Raw genomic sequence first — 18,770 nt, 5'->3', positions numbered from 1 at the left:
TGGCACAGAGTCAGCACTCATCAAATGTCAGTTACATTAGCAGTAGTGCTGTTAGTGCACATGAGTTTATTTCGTCCTCATAGCAACTCTGCAAGGGACGTCTTCTATCCAGGGCCAACATTTAGCTGGTACACAGAGATATGGCTGTGCTGGTTGCTAAGACCATGGCAATATTTCTTAGTTGCCAAATTAGCCACTGTCCCAGCCCTCCAAAGACCCCCTCTCCCCCTAGGACCCTGCAGCCTTCTCTGCCCAGGTGTTTTCCCTGGGACCCTGGAATCCTTGCCTCCCCCTCGCCCCCAATCCAGCAACCACAGGGGCAGGGACAGGGCCCGGGACAGCAGGAGGCCTCCTGGATCCAGCCACACTAGCCAGTTCTATTCTGATTGCTGACTGGCTGGTTGTCCTTGCTTCACTGATGGGTAAGGCTAAGTGAAGAGGGGAAAGTCACCCATCGTGTAAATGGAAATCCCAAGAAGTCAAACCTCAGAATCTATTACCTAGGCTTACTCCTTTACACTGAGCTTCTCCTCAGCACTGATTAGAAACACTAACAAAAGCCAGTTTTTGGCTTTTTGAACTTGGAGAACTACCCCCTGGCCGCCAGCAGATTCAGTGTTGAAGAGTTCAGGAAGTAGTCAAGGAGACCTGCCTGCTCTCGACTCTACTCCCCAACACATTCCCCTCCACGAAGCTCATTTAAACACGATTCGGCCCCAGTCCTTTACCCTCACTTCCAGCACTGAGGACAGAGTCTTTGAGATGCAGACTCTGTGTACAGCCACCCTGGGAAGTACTTACCATTTTTATCTCTATTTTTACAAACTAAAAAGAAGATGAGAACAAGGTTAAATGCGGTAACTCATAGATATTATATATGAATATGAAATAAGAAATTAGAATAATGTAGAGGATAGACCCCACAATGACAATGAAATCCAGAGTTGAGAAGTGAAAAGGATCCCTCTTAAATTGCAGACACCTGTCTGGACTTAAAATATGGAAAGCAAAGGTGGTGTCTCCTTCAATGTATATGTTTACTTCTTAATTGTGCATGCTGAGCTGCAAAGACCCCCTTGGTTTGTCTCGAAATGTAAACATTTTTAACAGTGTCTTATGAAGTTCTAAAGTCTTAGGTTTTAAAGATTGAGCAGTTACATAATTGGCTTACTTAGATCCAATTACATAATTAGTATAAATTAGAAACAATAGAATCAGAACATATAATTTCATAGTTATGACACATAACAATAATGCAGAAATTAAGTCGGCAAGTGGTGCTAACGGAGGAGGGGCGCATACAAATCCTGGAAGACTCGATGTCTTTTGTGAGCCCAAACATCTCCCTCTCCAACAGTTACTCCTCAAAACCTGGGTTAACTATAAACAAGACTGATTTTGAGTTCTAGACGCGGAAAACATCTGGAAAATTGTTAGCTCTTTTCCTCTCTTCTGGAGCTAGAGTAATGGGTGACTAGATTTCTATCTCATTGAAAGGGGGGACTGGGTTTGAGAAACACGGCAAGAGGGGATTAAATTGCCTTGGCTCTCAAATCAGCCACACGATTTCTAATACTGCATTCATTATACTTGGTTCAGGTGGCCTAACGCTTCCTGCTGCATCTTTATCTTCCAATTTTAAAAGAGGGGAAAAGATGACATTTGACTAATGAGAAATTCATGTTCTGAACTCCTGCAGCTATTTTGGTATATCTTTCTGTAAGTTATGTCCAACTACCAGAGGGCTAAGAAAAAAACCCTTCATTTGTTAATTTACTCATTATTTTATTATTCATTCAATAAATGTGTTGCGCTTCCTGGGGGAAAGAGACTATTTCTTACTTATCCTTCTGTATCAAACCCATAAAGAGCTGCTAGGAGACAGGGAGCACTCACTGTTTATCAAATTGCTTTTAAGGCATATTACAGATATTACCTGCCCTGCTATTACAAAGAACAAAGGGCTTCGATGTTCCTGGTTGTGGCCTTCAAGAAACTCACAACTCTTTTTTCTGTGTCAAGACAATTATTATGTTAACCAAACCCCGAGTTAAATTGTCCTAGCAGACATGGCCATAATAGTGGGACACTAGACAGGAGTCAAGTAAATAGAAGAGCTTAAAAGTACCCTGTACTAAAAATGATCAAATGACCCCCAAAAAACTATGGTGCTGGGGGGTGGCCAGCCAGGGTCTCGGTGACAGCCCAGGATCGCGGAGCCCACGGGGAAGGTGGCAGGTCTCTGAACGGGCACAATAGCTCTCTTACAGGCACCTCTGGTTTTGATCCTGCCGTTTGCCAAATTAAGTCATAAATATCCCCAAAGGCCCCAACCCTATCTCAGCAAACGAACACTGAAAATCTGAAAATGTCCTCAAAATGTTAGAGAAACATCTAAAAGCCTTGGGCATTTTTTCTAATGATCTCAATTTTGTTTGTTCCTTCTCAGTCATCATCCTTTGGGTAATGGGAGAAGCAAAAGGGCTTAGTGATGCTCAAAGGCCATTACTAGTATAGGCTGGGGGATTTATCCTTTTATACCCTTTCCTCCAGTTTATTGGATTCTCTTTCATGATTTTCACTTTCCAAAGCATGGGCCTTCCTTTTTCCTTCTCATTTTCTGTTCCCAATAAATACAAGCTCAAAATATCAATTCCCTTATCAAAAATGAGGGTTTGCTTGCCAGGGGAAAATATATTCCCCAAATACCTTGATCAACTCACATCTTCCCTAACAATATCCCAGAAGAAGCTCTGTGGTCGTTCAGATACTCAGACAGTGGCTGATAATCAAACGGCTTAGTTTGGCGTCTGAAGGCAAGGGAAGGAAGATTTCAATTTCTCTTCATATTTCAGAGTCTTGATCCTATTACTGGATGGATGTAGAGGCACAAGTATATTTCCTTAGATTCTAACCTCTAGAAATCAACTTATTTACAATGTATGATTTAATGCATATTGATATAAATACTCCTTAGTGACCTAGTAATAAAGCTGAAGCATTGGAGGTGAAAAAAAATATACGGAGGAAAGAAACATCCCCCAAACTTGTTATATTCTCGTTTTCCTCATGTCACCATAAGGAAGGAGGCACTTCCTAAGGGTCTCAAAGTACAAATCAGATATACTTAAACAGTGTAGTAGGAGCTCTACTGATAAACAAGCGCTTAAATCAACCTGGTAAGTGAACTATTTTTAAGGAGCAAAAATAAAAGTGGTAGGAAAATGTCTGTAAGGTTTCCTTCCAAACTGTTATGAGTAGTTGCCTCTGGGTTGGAGAGAGGAAATACAGAGTCTTGGAACTGAGTTGTAGACTTGCTTCAACTTGCTGTGTGCTCTAAAATCTCAATCTCTCTCTCTCTCCTTCTCTCTGAGGATCAGGATTACAAAGCCATAATCTCCACAGAGCTTGGAGTAACAGATTTTCTAACTTGGGTTCATTAGCTACAGATTTTTTGAAATGTTCCAAAAAGGCTATTCCAGTAAGTGAGCACTCTTCTGTGTAAATGACTTTGTGTTTCCATCAGTCCTGAGCTTAATGATTTCCCTCTCCCTTCTCCTGGTCATTCAGAAGTTCAGAAGCAGTGCTGGTTGTCTCGGCCACGCCCTGCTTGGGTGGGAATGAGATAGTTGCTACCGGAATAAGCTGGTGGGCGCTCCTCCCTCCCGTCACGGTTCTGGAGAGAGCTGCCGGAACAGGATGGGCAGAAACATGGGTAAGTTCAGGGATCCTTAAAAATTCAAGTACAAGGGCTTGGCAAAATGCTGGTTTTCATGTTAAGGTGAAAGACGGGTCTTATGGTAAAGGCCACCTGGTGACTTCCTCATTACAAAACCCAAAGGCTCTGTTTGGCCAGTCTCTTCTTCATGGTCTCTCTGCCGCAATTACTGCTGTTGAAATTCTTGGCTGAGGCTCATTGTGAGGCTCATCCCTTGGCTTCTGACACACTCCACAACCTAGTTCTCTTTCTGCCCCTCTTACTGTCTTCCTCTCTACTTAGTTTACTTGTCTTCGTTCTTTTTCCTGAATGGGGGATCCCCCAGGTTCTGTCTTGGGCTTTCTCTTCCTTTCTCTCTTTACACATTCTCCCTTCTCCCATCTCTCCGTAATATGATGGCTTCAAGTGTCACTTCATGTGGACAGTCACACTAAAAGCTGTCAGCTACCGAGTACCTTCACTGCTAGCCACGTTTAACGTATTACCTCACTGATCTCACGCCAATTTCTTCCTTTTGGATGAGGAGGCAGAGGCCCTGATAGGTTCAAAGATTTGCCCAAGATATCCTAGACCACACAGCAAGTAAGTGACAGAGCTAAGGTCTGAGGCCAGATCTTTCTGGCTCGAAGGTTCGTGCTGTTGTCACTACCCTGTCCCTCCTAATTTGTGACTCAGCTTCTAGTCTCATTTTGAAATCAACAAGTGTTCTTCTATGAGCAGCCTCTCCTCTTGCAGAAATCCTTCTGCAACCGATACACCACCTTTCTCCCAATGACCAGGCTCACAACGTCAGGTGTCTTGGGCTCATCTTGTAGTCTACTGCCTCTCCTGACCCTCCCTACCCCAAATCTCAACTGCCAAATACCACCGCTGATTTCATCTTTCCCCTCTCCCAACCAGCCTACGCACCATGGCCTGACTACTGTTCTAGGCCACATCATTCCCGTAGTGAAATCCTTCAGCGGCTCCCCATTCCTGATGAAATGCTATCCTAAACCAACACTTACCACTCAAAAGTCCAATCTACTTTCTCTATCCTATCTCTCAGAGTTCCTTTACAAGTGGACTATATGCCAGTGAAACTGGGCCAATGTCCCCCCGAATGTCTGAGTGTTCCATCTCTATGCCTTTGTTCAGGTTTCTCCCTCTTACATGAACTCAGTCTAAATCCAACAGACACCCCCAATCTACACAAATCCCACCCTGTCTGATATACTGCCCCCCCCCACACACACAATTCCCTTCCACCACCTCTCTGTTGGATGTCACTCTACATGTTTAAGCCTTCACAGATTTTCATTTGTTCCACTCTTGGGGAACTTAGCCTATTTTACTTTTGGCTTGTTATTCTCCTCTCCCTTTTATTAAGCTCTAAATTCCTTGGCAGAGAAGGAATGTGTCAGACTCGTCAGTGTATTCCCCAAAATCTTTTAGTCCAAGGGACGCAATAGATGCCCAGTAAATATGTATTCATTACATATTTGTAATGGACTCAAACTTTGATAAAATATAGCAATGTGAAGTTGCATTTTAAACATAATGCTCTACATGTTTCTTCCCCAGCAAGCAGATAAAAATATTTCACATAGATGGTCCCCGAACATCTTGAGATCAAGAATGTATAAATAACAACTATGAGTGCCTATATGCAACCGATTACCTTTTTTCCTAATGTAGAAGGGAGAGAGGGCAGAAGAGGAAACATGGAGAAAAAAGAAACAATATTAGGTTCTGCCCACTGTCACATAGGAATGACAACTTCATAGTAAGATGCAAACCTCTAATCACATAGAACAACTTATAGTAGGATGCAAGTCAAAAAAAAAAAACATGAAAAATGCTCAGGAATAAAAATTCAGTTTACATGTAGCTCTCCTGTGACATATAAATATTGTCAGGTAAGATAAATTACTGCAATGTTAACTTGTACTTATTAATGTTACCCGCCAAACATATTCTTTGGTTGTTCCATCTACTGTAGTTTATGTCTTCCCACGTGCATGACCAGCTTCCAGAAGGAGGGACACACAGCCACTGTCACCTGCCTCTCCTGAAGCTTCAGCATTGGTGCTTCCTAAATGTTACCCTTGGGACCAGGCAGCAAGGAGGATCATGACTCTTCTAAAGCCTCACTCTCAAATAAGAAGATTTTTGAGAAAAAAAAATCCAACATACAGCTATGTTTATTATAAGAATACAAGAATTTATATCGGATGCGGTAATACTCACTAAATGTGTATCATGGTACACTAACGCTGTAACTTTGGCTTCTCTTTAAGCCACTTAGTTTTAATCTTCTGTAAAACAGAAGAAAGTCCAAGTCATGGACAACCACAGCCTTTGCTCCTGATCTTAATGAGGAGTTAGTTATAAGCAAGTAGGTATGGCAGAATCAGTGCCAATCATTACCAACACCCCAAACTATACATAGCTTGGAAACCGGTGTTCTCTCATTGAGATCAAACATTATACTCTTCCCAAACATGGTTCAATTTCTTAAACCCCTGATTTCTGAAATCCAAGGAATTTCTTAAAGTATGACTCTTCTGTTCATATTTGCCAATGGGAAAGTTCCAGATATGGGGAACTGAGACATCAGCAATGACACGAGGTCAGAAGATGACAGACGTGGCTGAAATGGTGCTATTCACTGCACAGAGAATTCTTCAGTAAATATCATCTGTGCACTTGAGACTTAGATTTGGTTTCTATAACCAAGAAGTCCAATGATTTAGCCAGTATGAGGATTCTTCATTGATTGATAGTCCTATTTAGAAGTTAACACAATGATTGGGAGAAGGGTAGGGTAGAGAAAGGGAAAGCATACAATTGAAACCTCGTCAAAGGTTCAAATGCTCTCATCACTCACCACAATCATTTGAGCCACATAACTTTCAGGTCCAGTGTATTCAGTTGGGTCTTTAACCTTCACCAGGACTAGGAAGTACAAATAATGCCACATATTGTGTTCTGACTTGATGTGCTCCTCAAATGAAACCGTTTTATTATCAAACTTGTCCCTCTCAAGTCCTGCAAAACACAGAAAACACAATGTATGTAATTTGTCATTTAATCAGCACTTACTTCTTAGCATAAAAACAAAACATCACAATTACATGAATAAAGGCTTTCTGTGAGTGTGCCAATTTAGAATGTTATGATTAAAAACAGCACAGTACACAAGACCTCCAGAAAAAAGGCCATAGCTTGCAGACTTCTTCCAAACTAACATTCTCCCCCCTCCATCCTCTACCCAATGGATCCTTGAAGATGCGTGGTCCTGTTATAGTTGTAAATTTGCAGATAATTTTAAATATAGCCATGTCAAAACTGTCCAATTAAACTGGACCACAAATCTAAGAAAAAGTAAAAATGATGGTGCAATAAAAGGCACGCTTGTTAATCAGGACAAAAAAATAGAAGTTATTTTTCCAGGAACTTGGGTAAAAAGAGGAGAGGCAGCTGAGAGAGTCATCTTGAAAACCATCTGTAATCAGCACAGGGTAAGCCAGCGTCCACAGTGATCTTTGCTCCGAGTGCAGTAAGGGCTGCAGCCCTTTAGACTACTGTGCCTGGCATTTTAAGGAGGAGAGGGTCTTTTCAATAACCAGGGCAGATTTTCAGCTGCTGGAAGGACACCGAGGAGAGGTTCTGCATAGTAAGATTCTTTTCTCTCAAGGGTTGAAGGGTGGATGAAAGAAAATGAATGGAGATGAAGAAAAACATCTATAGAAAAATGAATTCAATTGCCAAGTAAAATGGGATGTTGGGATTCAGTCTGGTTTTGCAGTTCAGATACTGGAGAAGAAACTAGGAAATTGAATTCCAATCCTGGCTATTCTTTTCTAAGCATATTTTAAAAAAGCCATTCAGGCATGAAGAAGACTCTTTAAGTAATAAGATATGAAGTACAATAAGGAAAAAGAAAAAAATCTGTCCCTAGTGGAAGGGTGACCTTTTAAATTATATTATTGGATATTTTAATGGAAAATACCATAAAATTATCTGGCTGATGGTGATGCCTCATCTTATTTGACCCATCATCAGCTCGGCATGGCCCAAATAAAATCCATACTCTTCCCCAAAACTGCTCCACCCACAGTCCTCCTCTTCATTCCATGGCAACTCTAGTCTTCCAGTTGTTCAAGCCAAAAACCGAGGAGTCATCCTCGAATCCTTTCTCTCACCCATATCCAATTCATGTTGAAATTCTCTTGGCTCTACCTTCAACATATGCGTGGAATCTGGTCCCTTCTGATGGCCTCCACAGCCGCCGCGCTTATCTGAGCCTTCATCATCTCTCACCTGGACTACTGCAATTGCGTCTCAGGCCCCCCTGTTTCCACTTTAACTCTCTGTGGCCTATACTCAACGCAGCAGCCACTGAGATACTTCAAAACCCAAAGTAGGATGGTGTCTCTCCTCTGTTCCAAACCCTGTGGTGGTTCTCCACCAACTCAGCATAAAGATCAAAGGCCTTCCAATGGCTTATGAGTAGGGTTGCCAGATAAAATATAGGATGCTCAGGTGAGGCCAAGTTAAGTTGAAGTTCAGATAAATAATGACCAGTTGTTGAGTATAAGTAGGTCCTATGTGGTATCTATTTGCTAAAGTGCAAGTGATTTGGCCCTATAGCCTCGCTGACCTTGTCTCCTACTCTCCCCCTTGCGAACTCTCAACCAGCCATACTGGCCTCCTTGTTGCTCGCATGCAGACTCCTGCTTCAGGGCCTTTGGACTGGTTGCTTCTTCTGTCCACAGCGCTCTTCTCTCTGGTGTCTCTCTAACTTGCTCACCTTCAAGCTTTTGCTCAAATCTCACCTTCTCCATGTGGCTTAACTTGATCACCCTATTTAGTCCTACAACCTGCCCCTTCCCTTTTGCCAACAGCCTCAATCACTCTTTCTCTTTTATCCTTTTTCCTAGAGTGCTTATCACCTCCTAACAGAATGAACATAGCCTCAACAAAGGTGTTAAATTAAACTGGACCACAAGTCTAAGATAAAGAGGTAAAAATGGTTGTGCGAGAAAAAGCCTGCCTGCTAATCAGTACAGAAGAAAGGAATGCCATTTTATCTAGGAACTTAGATAAGAACTTACTATGTTTATTATTTACTGTGTGTCCAGGAGCAGATGCATTTGTCTCTTTTCTTCACCAACGGTCCTAGAGCTAACATGGGTGTCCGGTTTATAGTCAGCCCTGAATATGGTATTTATGGAATGAATTAAGAATAGTTCACTAATAAAATGTTATTCCACATGGGTGACTATAATCAAAAACAGATTAATCACAAATCTTGGTGATGATGTGGATGGACTGGAGCCCTCATACTCTGCTGGTAGGAATGTGACAGAGTACAGCTACTTTAGAAAACAGTTTGGCAGCTCCTCAAAAGGTTAAACATAGAGTGACCATATGACCCAGCAAGTCTACTTGTAGGTACCTAACCCAAAGAACAGAAAACACATGTTCACACAAAAGCTAGGGCATGAATGTGCACAATAGCATTATTCCTGAGAGCCAAAAAGTAGAAACAATCCGAACGTTCATCAATGAATGAAAAGATAAACAAAATATATCATATCATACAATGGAATTTTCAGCCATACAAAGGATGAAGCACTGATGTGTGCTACACCATAAATCTTGATAACATCATACTAAGTAGAAGAAGTAGGTCCCAGAAGGCCACATATTATTATACGGTCCCATTTATGTAAAATGTCCAGGGGAGGCAAATCTGTAGAGACAGAAAGTAGATCAACGGTTGCCTAGGGCTGAGGAGGAGGAAAGGTTGGGGGTGGAGGGTTGGTGGGTGATGGCTAACAGGTATGAGGTTTCTTTTGGGGACAATGAAAATGTTCTAAAATTGATTGTGATGATGGACGCACAACTCTGAATATATACTAAGAACCACTGAATTGCAGACTTTAAATGGGTGAGTTGTAGGGTATATAAATTATATCTCAATAGAACTACTTAAAAAGAGAGAGAGAGAGAATGTTAAAGTAGATTTTCCCAGAATTCAGTTCAAACAATTACCTTTCTGTTGCAAGGTACATGGGGCTATAAAAATAATGTGTCTACTATCAATTAATCCGTAATATGGTAGAGAAAACAGGTAGCTTGCACTATATCCTGAAGTGATATAAACTGCCAGGGAAGCAGAGAGGAGGACAAAATGAATTGTGACAAGGTACACTTTAAAAGGTTTAAAAGAGGTGTAAAGCTTTAAGTGTCTAGCCTTGAAACAGGATTATGGCAAGTGGAAAAGAGATAAATGGTAATAAAAGCTAGCTAATTTTTATTGAGCACCTATTTGTGCTGACAACAACATGAAGATGTTTAAATATGCTCTTATAATTACAATAATCCAATCTGACCTTTCAGCATGTGAGGAAAGAGATTCAGAGGAATTCAATAAATTGCTCAAGTTAACACCTCTTGTTAGTGGAGAAGTCGGTCGGTACATAAACAGAAAAATTTCTAGCTCAAAAGCCATGTTCTTTGGCCTTCTGGGCAAAGGAAGTGGCAAGGCAAAGCTACAGATGGAAGTAGACCACCTGTTTGGGGGAGCATCAATTCCTCCGAAGGGAACATTTGGAAATGAAGATGTAATGGTACATTTGGCAGAAACCATGAAGAGTTTTATTTTTTTTTAAACTGTGATGAGCTTTAAATGAAAAGCTATGGAAACTGCACTTTATCCAGAAGGCCTTTGAGTGGAGACTAGCCTGTTTAGAGTTGTGCTTCAGGTAACTTCCTGTGGTGGGATTTAGAGGAAGACTGGGAATAGAGGCTATGAGTGGGGGAGACTGGGGGACTAGGGCGGTGGAGGATGTGAAGGCAGGGAACTGGTTGTCTTTCATCTCCATTGGTTCTTGCTCTCTAAGCTTTGTCAGCCATTCCCCTGGTTTCAGCCATGATTGTGCTGGTGATGTGGCCCCAGCACTGACCTTTCTTCTCAGCTTCAGTTTCTATTTCCAGCTGTCTACTGGGTAAATCCCCTTGGGTTGCTTACGGGCATGTCAAATGCAGCTCATCAAAAATTTGTTTCTTTAGCTCTTCTTTACCTCTGTTAATGAAGTCCTTGTCAACCAGGGAACTTGAAGTCATCCTTGGACCCATACTCTGACAATCTACTCTGTGCACATTTCTTAGAGCGACTCTGACTTTCTCACCATTCTCCAAACAAACCGAGTCCTTGGAGAATTCTATGCCTCCACCTCCTCTCTTTCCTGCCTTATAGGTATTCCTTCTTCAAGACCTAGCTCAACTACCACTGACTTGCACAGACACAAACAGTTAGTGGAGCCTCCCTGTGCCCATAACACTTTGCTATGAAAATTTGTCTATTTCTATCTTAGCCTCTACCACTTTATTGTCTGGTTTATTTTTATTTATTTTTATTTATTTATTTTAGCAGCACCTGGCATCATATCTGGAAAACAGTAGGCATTCAACTAACATTGACAGAATAATTGGGGAAAAAAAAAAAAAAAGAAGAAAAGGGTGAGAATAAAGAGAAGTTTTTGGATGAAAATTTAAGAGGGCTTGATGTCCAATTAGAGGGACAGATTCAGGAGGAATCAAGAATGACCCTACAATTCCTGACCTGAATGACTGAATTTATGGTAATATCAGTACAGCAAGGAAAAACAAAAGAAGGAAGAGACTTTGGAGGGAAGATACATTTGACTGGGGATGTGCTGAATTTGTGATGCCTATAGAACAACCAGTGTTGGGCTGTTAGGTCCAAAGCTAGAAATTTTAAACAGAGACGTCAAGGTGTAAATATACTAATTCAAAGGTAAGTGACATAAAATAAACAATGAAAGCCAGGGTATTGGAGGAGATGACCAAGGCAGAAAGAAAAGAAGGATAAGAGGAACTCTGTGCGCTCAACACAGAAGTTTCAGAAAAAATAAGACGGTACCTACGTTGTGTTTCCCACACAGTATGACTAGGGTGAGGACCCTCACTCACCCATCACCATACCTCTTCTCGGCTGTATTTTTCTGCATAGCCCTTAGCATCATACATTCTATGTGTGCTGGAAAATGAGCTCCATGATAGCAGTAAATTTTGTCCATTTTTGTTCACTGCAGTACCCTGGTATATAGTAGATACTCAGTGAGTAACTGTTGAACAAATAAAGTATAAACGACCTTGAGGCGCAAGTACAGATAAAGAACTAATATACGAAGAGAAGAACATGCCCCTCTCTGACAGTATAGCCTTTATCTCCTATTAAATCACCTGGAAAGATCTTTCATTCTAGGCACCTGACTACCATCAATCCTTTCTCCATTTTGGTATTTTGTCACACTGGTCTGTCAACATCTCCTTCTGGCTGGATTTTCAGCCTCTGGTAACTCAAAATTAATAATTAATATGGATACCAGTGCCAATTTGTTCCTATGCTTACTGCTTCAGCTCTGTCATCTGCTAATCATCACCCTATCACGACCGCCTTCTGGATCATTAGCAATTGTTTTCTGAGTCATAATTCTCAAACATCTGGTCATTGCCTTCAAGGCAAGGAACATCCCATCTGCTCTCATTGCCTGTCACAGAATCTACCTCCCCCTCTGTTGTTACTATGGGTGTCAATTGGTACGTGTGCTACTGGAGCCAATTCTCTCCTACTGTGGAGATTCTTTCCTCTGTTGTTTGGTATGATATCCCTCTTTGGATCACAACTTAACACGCAACTCTTACAAGAACCGTTTATCAATTGATCACAACTATTTTATAGCCTCCTAGTACAACCCCCAACTATCCCAACTGTCTAAATCATTCTTGTAATTAAGTTCTTTCAACGTATATGGGATGTATTAGATCTTACATGTGGTAAGCAATTCCAGGAACGCATGCATATCTAGATATACATTATGATAATGCTTCTCACATATTTCTGCTAAAGGTCCTTTAAGGGCAGAAAGTAGAGAAACTTTATGCTGCTGAGGTTACGGGGTTAGCAGCTATAAGCGCCTGGGATTACTTTTCAATTTTAAAAAAAATTCTTGTTTTATTTTAAATGTTCACATTAAATTTGTTTTACTTTAAAAATTTATTTTACTTTATAGCATACTATTTGTTCTAATGTAAAAAATACTATTAAAATTTACTCTTAGGTTAAATTACCTAAATGGTCTCTCAAAGTTTTGAATGAAAATGAAGCTTCTGTAAAATAGACCATGTTGATCTAATATCTCCTCCTATGCCTCCTGATTTATCACCCTATATCTCTGTGGTAATGTGTATGCTACCGAAACAATACCCTGAATGCGACAAAATTTAAAATAACTTGGAATTGGTACACCCAGGCTTTTTGTCTGCCGTATATATCCATCTAGTACTTACCCAATTTATCTTCCTTTTGTAGGTTATAAGCCACATAAACAGAGAGATAATATTAATTTAGGCTGATTTATTGAATAGTCATTCATTAAGCAAATATTTATGATTGGTCCTCAATACATACTAAGGAATCATAAAATAAATAAGTATCTTAAAGAAGGGAAATTAATGTGCATTGAGGGCTTACTCAGCTAAGCATTGAGCTAGGAATTTTGATACACACGATCTCAATTATACTCATTAAAACCACAAAAGATGACATTATATTCCCCATTTTCCAGATGAGGGAACAATAGTTCAAGGTGAAAAGGAAACTTGGCTAAGATCACATATCCAGGATATGAAACCAGTGTGTTGACTTAACCATAAAGTCCATGCCCTTTCTACTATGTGACAGTGTATAGCACCTGACAGAGATAAGACAACAAAAAATAAGTATGGTACCATACTGCTAAGTGTGATGTGAGCCATCTAGAAGCAGAAATGTTTGCTGCTGGTTAGTGAAATCTGATAAAGCTTCATGGAATAATGGCATTAGAGCTGGCCTTAGAGAGAGGGTTGGAGTTGAACAGCTTAGGTGTTTGGGCATTCCAAATGGAAACACCATAACTGAGAACATGTGGAGAGTCTCTAAGTTGAAGATGAGCAATGTAGTTGGGCTGGAAGTTGATCTATAAACAGGGGAACATTGGGTGAAAAGGTGGGCAAAAAAGGGAGCTTGGTTATGGAGCACCTTACGTGCCAGGAAATTTGGAATTTTAGAGTTACAGACTGTGCAATGCTATTGATAGACTTTTGAGTAAGGAAATGATGAATTCAAACTGGTAAAATTAGTCTGGCAGCATTGAGCAGAACATTTTGGGGTGTGAGCCAAGGTGAACCTGAAAAACCAAGGTGTGGCTTGCGGGATGTGTGGAGGGAAGTGAGTGAGGTTGGGAACACAGATTCATTAGCACATGGTAACTAGTGCACCTGGAATAGGAAAAAGGAGATGCTAAAAATGATGGAGAAGCTCCCAGCCTAGAAAACTGAAGGCCCAGTGGGATATCATCAATGGCAATATAGAGATCAGGATAAACTGCTAGGTCAGAAGAAGAAGATGGAAAGGCAAGAGGCACTGGTTTTCAGACATGGTAGATTTGGCTGCCAAAAGTCATGCCTGTGTAGGTGTCAGTCAACAACTGAAATAAAGGACAAAACCTGGAAAGAGGTTGGAGCTGTGGTTGCACATTTGGCAATAATAAAATCCGAACCATTTATCTAGTGGTTGGGAGAAGGCTTGTGATAGAATGAGAGAATGAGCAATCCAAGGCAGAAGAAAAGGTCAGCAGGAACCTAATGGGGAGAGTTGAGAAAAACATTCAATCTGGTGATGAGGGTTATTGTGATGTTTTAAGGAATTTATAAGTTATAGGTTTTTTTTTAAGTAACTGTGAAAGCCAAAGAGAATTTTGACAGCAAAGGGAAAGTGTAGAGGAGCAGGAATGGTACTTAAGTGATGGGCTTGCTTTGCTGTTCATCTTTCTTGTTAGAATATGGGAGGAAGGATCATGGCCTCAAATGAGGCTCACATCTAACTGATACATTCTTCCAAAGAACCCTTTCTTCCAAGGTTGCACGCTGACATAATAGTTATTATGATTGTGAAAGGAAGGACTTAGAGGAAGCACTGTAAAAGCAAGACCATGAGACACACACAGAGATTTTCAAGGGCAGCATGTCTTTTCCTCCACAGAACTCATTCTTCCATACAATGCCTCTCTTCCCCAAATCCCTGAATTATTGTACGATATCTTCCTTGGCTCCATCCCAATCTTGTTTCCCTCCATCTAGTCTAGATATATAAAGAAAGACTTCTTCTTTCTGCCTCATTTCCTTCTGGTAAATCTCCCCCAGCATTGTGTAACTTATCCTCATGGAAAGTACTCCATCTTTATTCCGAATCACCTGAATGAGAAATACAAAGGCTCTATTTGGCATAATATGTTACTGGCCTTCTCTGCTTTGAAATAGTTGATAATCAATCACTTTCTTTCCAAGGCTGTGTCCTCTCCTCATATCCATATGACACACATTCTTGGTTCTCCTCACACCATTCTGACTGGAAAGATCTACGTGTGTGCACGCGCATTTGAACCTGTTTCTCTCAACTCTTCAGTGCTGATATTTCCCGCTTTAAACCCCATTTTCTTCTCTTCCCCCTCTGAAGTCTTCCCCATGCTCTGGCTTTGGCTACCACACACAGACGGAGGATTCCCCAATAACTGTCTCTAGTGCAGACTCATTCTCTGAGGCTCAGACCCATGCTGACCTCTGTGCTGGGTGTGGCCCACTGGGGTGTTGAGTACACACTGCAATTTCAGTATTTCCAAAGCCAAACTCAGTATATTCCTCTCCAAATCTTTTCTTTTTTTCTTCTCAAACTCAACCGTTGGTACTACCACCCACCCACACACCCAACTATCTTTCATATTCATTCCTAACCACCGAGATTTTAAAAGTCTGTCTCTAAGTATTCCATGACCCTGTCCTCTACCCTTAATACTGCACCCTAACTTTCCTGCATCAAAGTTGTTACCTTTCACTTGGACTACTATGTCCCCTGAAAAACAACCTTCTGTAGTTGCCCCATTGCTCTAAAACAAAAATTAGACCCTGTACTCTTCTACTTAAATTCTTTAATGGTTCAGCATCCTCTGTAAGTCTACAGGACAAAGTCCAAGTCTTTTAACATAAAAGGCCATGTTCTGGTGAACCTCTTCTTGGGGCATAGACTGCACTGAAATTCATGCTCCAGCAACACTGAGCTCCTTATAGTAACTGAAGACTCCCATTGTGCTGTTCTTCCCTTCATGCCTGTTCTTATGCTGGTCACTCTGCTTCTACCCACTTAATTTTTTTAAAGATTTTATTTATTTATGCGAGAGAGGAAAGCACGAGTAGGGGGAAGGGTAGAGGGGAGAAGCAGACTCCCCACTGACGTGAAGTGGGGCTTGATCCCAGGACCCCGGGATCATGACCTGAGTCGAAGGCAGATGCTTAACCTACTGAGCCACCCAGCGGCCCTGCTTCTACTCACTTTAATATGACTAGCTACCTTCTATCTTTACCATCAGTTCAGTGACCATCTCTTCTAAAAGCCTTTCCTGACTCTTTCTTGTTTGCCTCCACCATAACCTGAAGGGGTATAACAGCCTGTGAACTTCTCTATCATGTCTCTTAACACACTAGATAGCAATGATGCTTATTGTGTTTGTATTCCACACTAGATTGTGAACACCCTGAAGAAGGGCATGTCCAACTCGTGTTTGTTTCCTTGGAATACAGTTCATTGTTACAGGTTAGTACTTGGTACACCTCTGAGTGTTGAGGGAATGCTGGAAAGGTTTGGGAGACCCATTGAGGAGAATGACACAATTGACAAAAGGTGAATCAAGGAGGGAATGGGATTTATTGAGGGCCCAACTTGAGTTATATAGAATAATGTTGTAGTGAAGCCCTTATGCTTGTTATGTGACTTTAACCAAAAGATTCTTCAGCTCAACATGGTGAAATAGATGGTGAGGATAACCTGGACTTAGTGAATATTCAAAGAGAGGGAAGAACTCTAGGATGCTAGGTCAGCTACAGAGACTACCAATGGGCTGAAGTATATTGAGAAGAGGGTAGAGCAAAAGGGAATGATGAGGGCAAGGAGAGAGTTGGGTCAGACTGAGAGCTAACAAGGGGCAAAGGGGAAGAGAGTGTGGTGTGTGTGTGTGTGTGTGTGTGTGTGTGTGTGTGTCAGAGAGAGAAAGAGAGAGAGAGAGAGAGATGAAAAACAGAGAAGTACAGTTAGTGAATAGAAGTTCAAGCTGCTAGAAAAACCATCTGTGGATTCATAATCCAACAAAATAAAATAAAAATCATTCTGTCATCTAATCAATATGTTATTGTGATTAAAAATCTGTTTGCCAGTTGGTGTAACCTTTTGAAATTTTGCAACACATTCTACAGTCAGAGAGTCATACAAATTGCAGAAATAATGACAAGATAGCTTTCGGATACAATTCTTCTATCTATTTCTGGAAGCAGAGAACCCTAGTCTAATGCTCGGTTACATAATTTTTGTCTAGCTTTCATTTTGAAATTATTTTTCCCAAAGCATGACAAATAAAAATCACTCTAGCCCCTCCTTCTTCCTGGATAGTCTCTTCACCTACTATTTTAGTATCCTGCGAACACTTACCACAGATGAAGCAAGTTGTCTTTAGAATTTCTTCTTTTTTCTGTTTTTCACTTCTGAGATCAGCAAAAGTATCAATGATAACACCAAAAATCAAGTTAAGGACAATAATGATGACAATGAAATAAAAAAGAAGGTCATACACCACTCGGGCAGCAAACAAGGGTTCCTGAAATAAAAATTAAAAAAAAAAAGTATATGTATACATATTTTCAAGGTACGTTGATTTGACATACAGTCTAGCATAGAGAATATATTTAATAAAGGTTTGCTGAATGAATATAAACAGTGCTCCAAGTTGGAAAAAATAAGACCCACTTTCTGTCTTCCATTTTCTTTTCTTTAAGTGTTGTGAGATAAACTTCACACCTATTCCCAGAGCCACTTCCATTCTCCAGGACTTATACCCTCCCATCAATGGGGGACGTACCTTTTATTAAAAACCACTGTACTATATCATTCTGCTAAATGCATTTTGGCACATTGGGATCCCATCCCAGAAGCTGCACAAAAGGGAGACAAGTAGCAATTCCCAAGGTCAGCGATTAGTGAGCTGAGAAGGACCTAATGCTTCGTCAATTTCTAGAGTAGATTTTATTCTTGGCCTTATAGGGTCAAGTACAGACAGCTCCAGCTTACTTCTACCTGATGGGCAGTATTAAAACACACATTAGAGATGCTGCAATCCAGCCATTTCACAGATGAGGAACCATTAGATGAACTGACAATATGCCATAGCTGCCTTGTTGCAGAACTCAAATTTCTCAAGTCTTCAGCCAGGCACTCGAGCTTTTGCAGCTAATGAGAAATTTTTTAGCCTTGCCATTTTAATATATGAAATCATTTTAGAATTTGTTCAAATTTTATATTCATCATGGATAAATAATGGCCGCTATTACTATTCAGAGGCAAAGAGTAAATCTTAATGCCTTAGAAGCCTGATAGACAAGAGGCAGCCTAGTTCTGTTATTTATGCAACCATTAACTCCTCTACCAAGTTTGTAGTCATGATCTCATGGCTGTAATACAATACACAGTTCAAACTTGGAAACTTTTCATAACTCTACTAACAGACATAGATTTTTTTTAGGACATTAGCTATTTCTGTGTAGTTCTAATATACAATTAATTGGTTTTAATGGCCACCATTATACATACGTTTAAGGCAAATGACACAACATAGCATCTTGAAAACAAAAATTGTGTTGTAGATGTTGTTAAGAAAAATTTAAAAAATGCTTATGTTCTTCTTAAAAAAATATTTTTTTCTACAGCTTACATCTTTTGATGGCCTTCTGAGAACGTCTCCCACACCGCCGCCATTCCGGAGGCCCTGGTTCAGGACTGTGACAATGCACATAAGGAGAGTATCACATGTCCTTTCAATTCCATCCTCATACTCTTCATCAGCTATAAAAACACACAAGTTAAACCAGGCAACAAACTCATGTTTTAAATATGCTA

At 40.6% G+C, this 18,770-nt stretch overlaps 2 protein-coding genes across 2 annotated transcripts in view; one reads left to right on the top strand and one right to left on the bottom strand.

Moving 5' to 3' along the window:
- The window catches only part of SSPN (sarcospan), a 250,290-nt gene extending 233,887 nt beyond the window's left edge, over positions 1–16,403 (top strand). Inside the window, exon 6 of the transcript XR_012373966.1 lies at positions 16,351–16,403. The gene's annotated coding sequence lies outside the window, so the exon portion shown is untranslated. The remainder of the gene's footprint in view (positions 1–16,350) is intronic.
- The window catches only part of ITPR2 (inositol 1,4,5-trisphosphate receptor type 2), a 497,992-nt gene that overhangs the window by 43,494 nt on the left and 435,728 nt on the right, over positions 1–18,770 (bottom strand). Inside the window, exons 53-55 of the mRNA XM_025879725.2 lie at positions 18,586–18,716; positions 17,310–17,475; positions 6,588–6,748 (exon numbers count right to left, since the gene is read on the bottom strand). Coding sequence (XP_025735510.1) covers positions 6,588–6,748; positions 17,310–17,475; positions 18,586–18,716 — 458 coding nt within the window. The remainder of the gene's footprint in view (positions 1–6,587; positions 6,749–17,309; positions 17,476–18,585; positions 18,717–18,770) is intronic.

Source organism: Callorhinus ursinus, unplaced genomic scaffold (genome assembly GCF_003265705.2).
Source record: "Callorhinus ursinus isolate GAN/ISIS: 27379988/994484 unplaced genomic scaffold, GSC_fseal_2.0 scaffold27, whole genome shotgun sequence".
Taxonomy (NCBI): Eukaryota; Metazoa; Chordata; class Mammalia; order Carnivora; family Otariidae; genus Callorhinus; species Callorhinus ursinus.
This window is presented reverse-complemented; position numbering and strand designations above follow the sequence as displayed.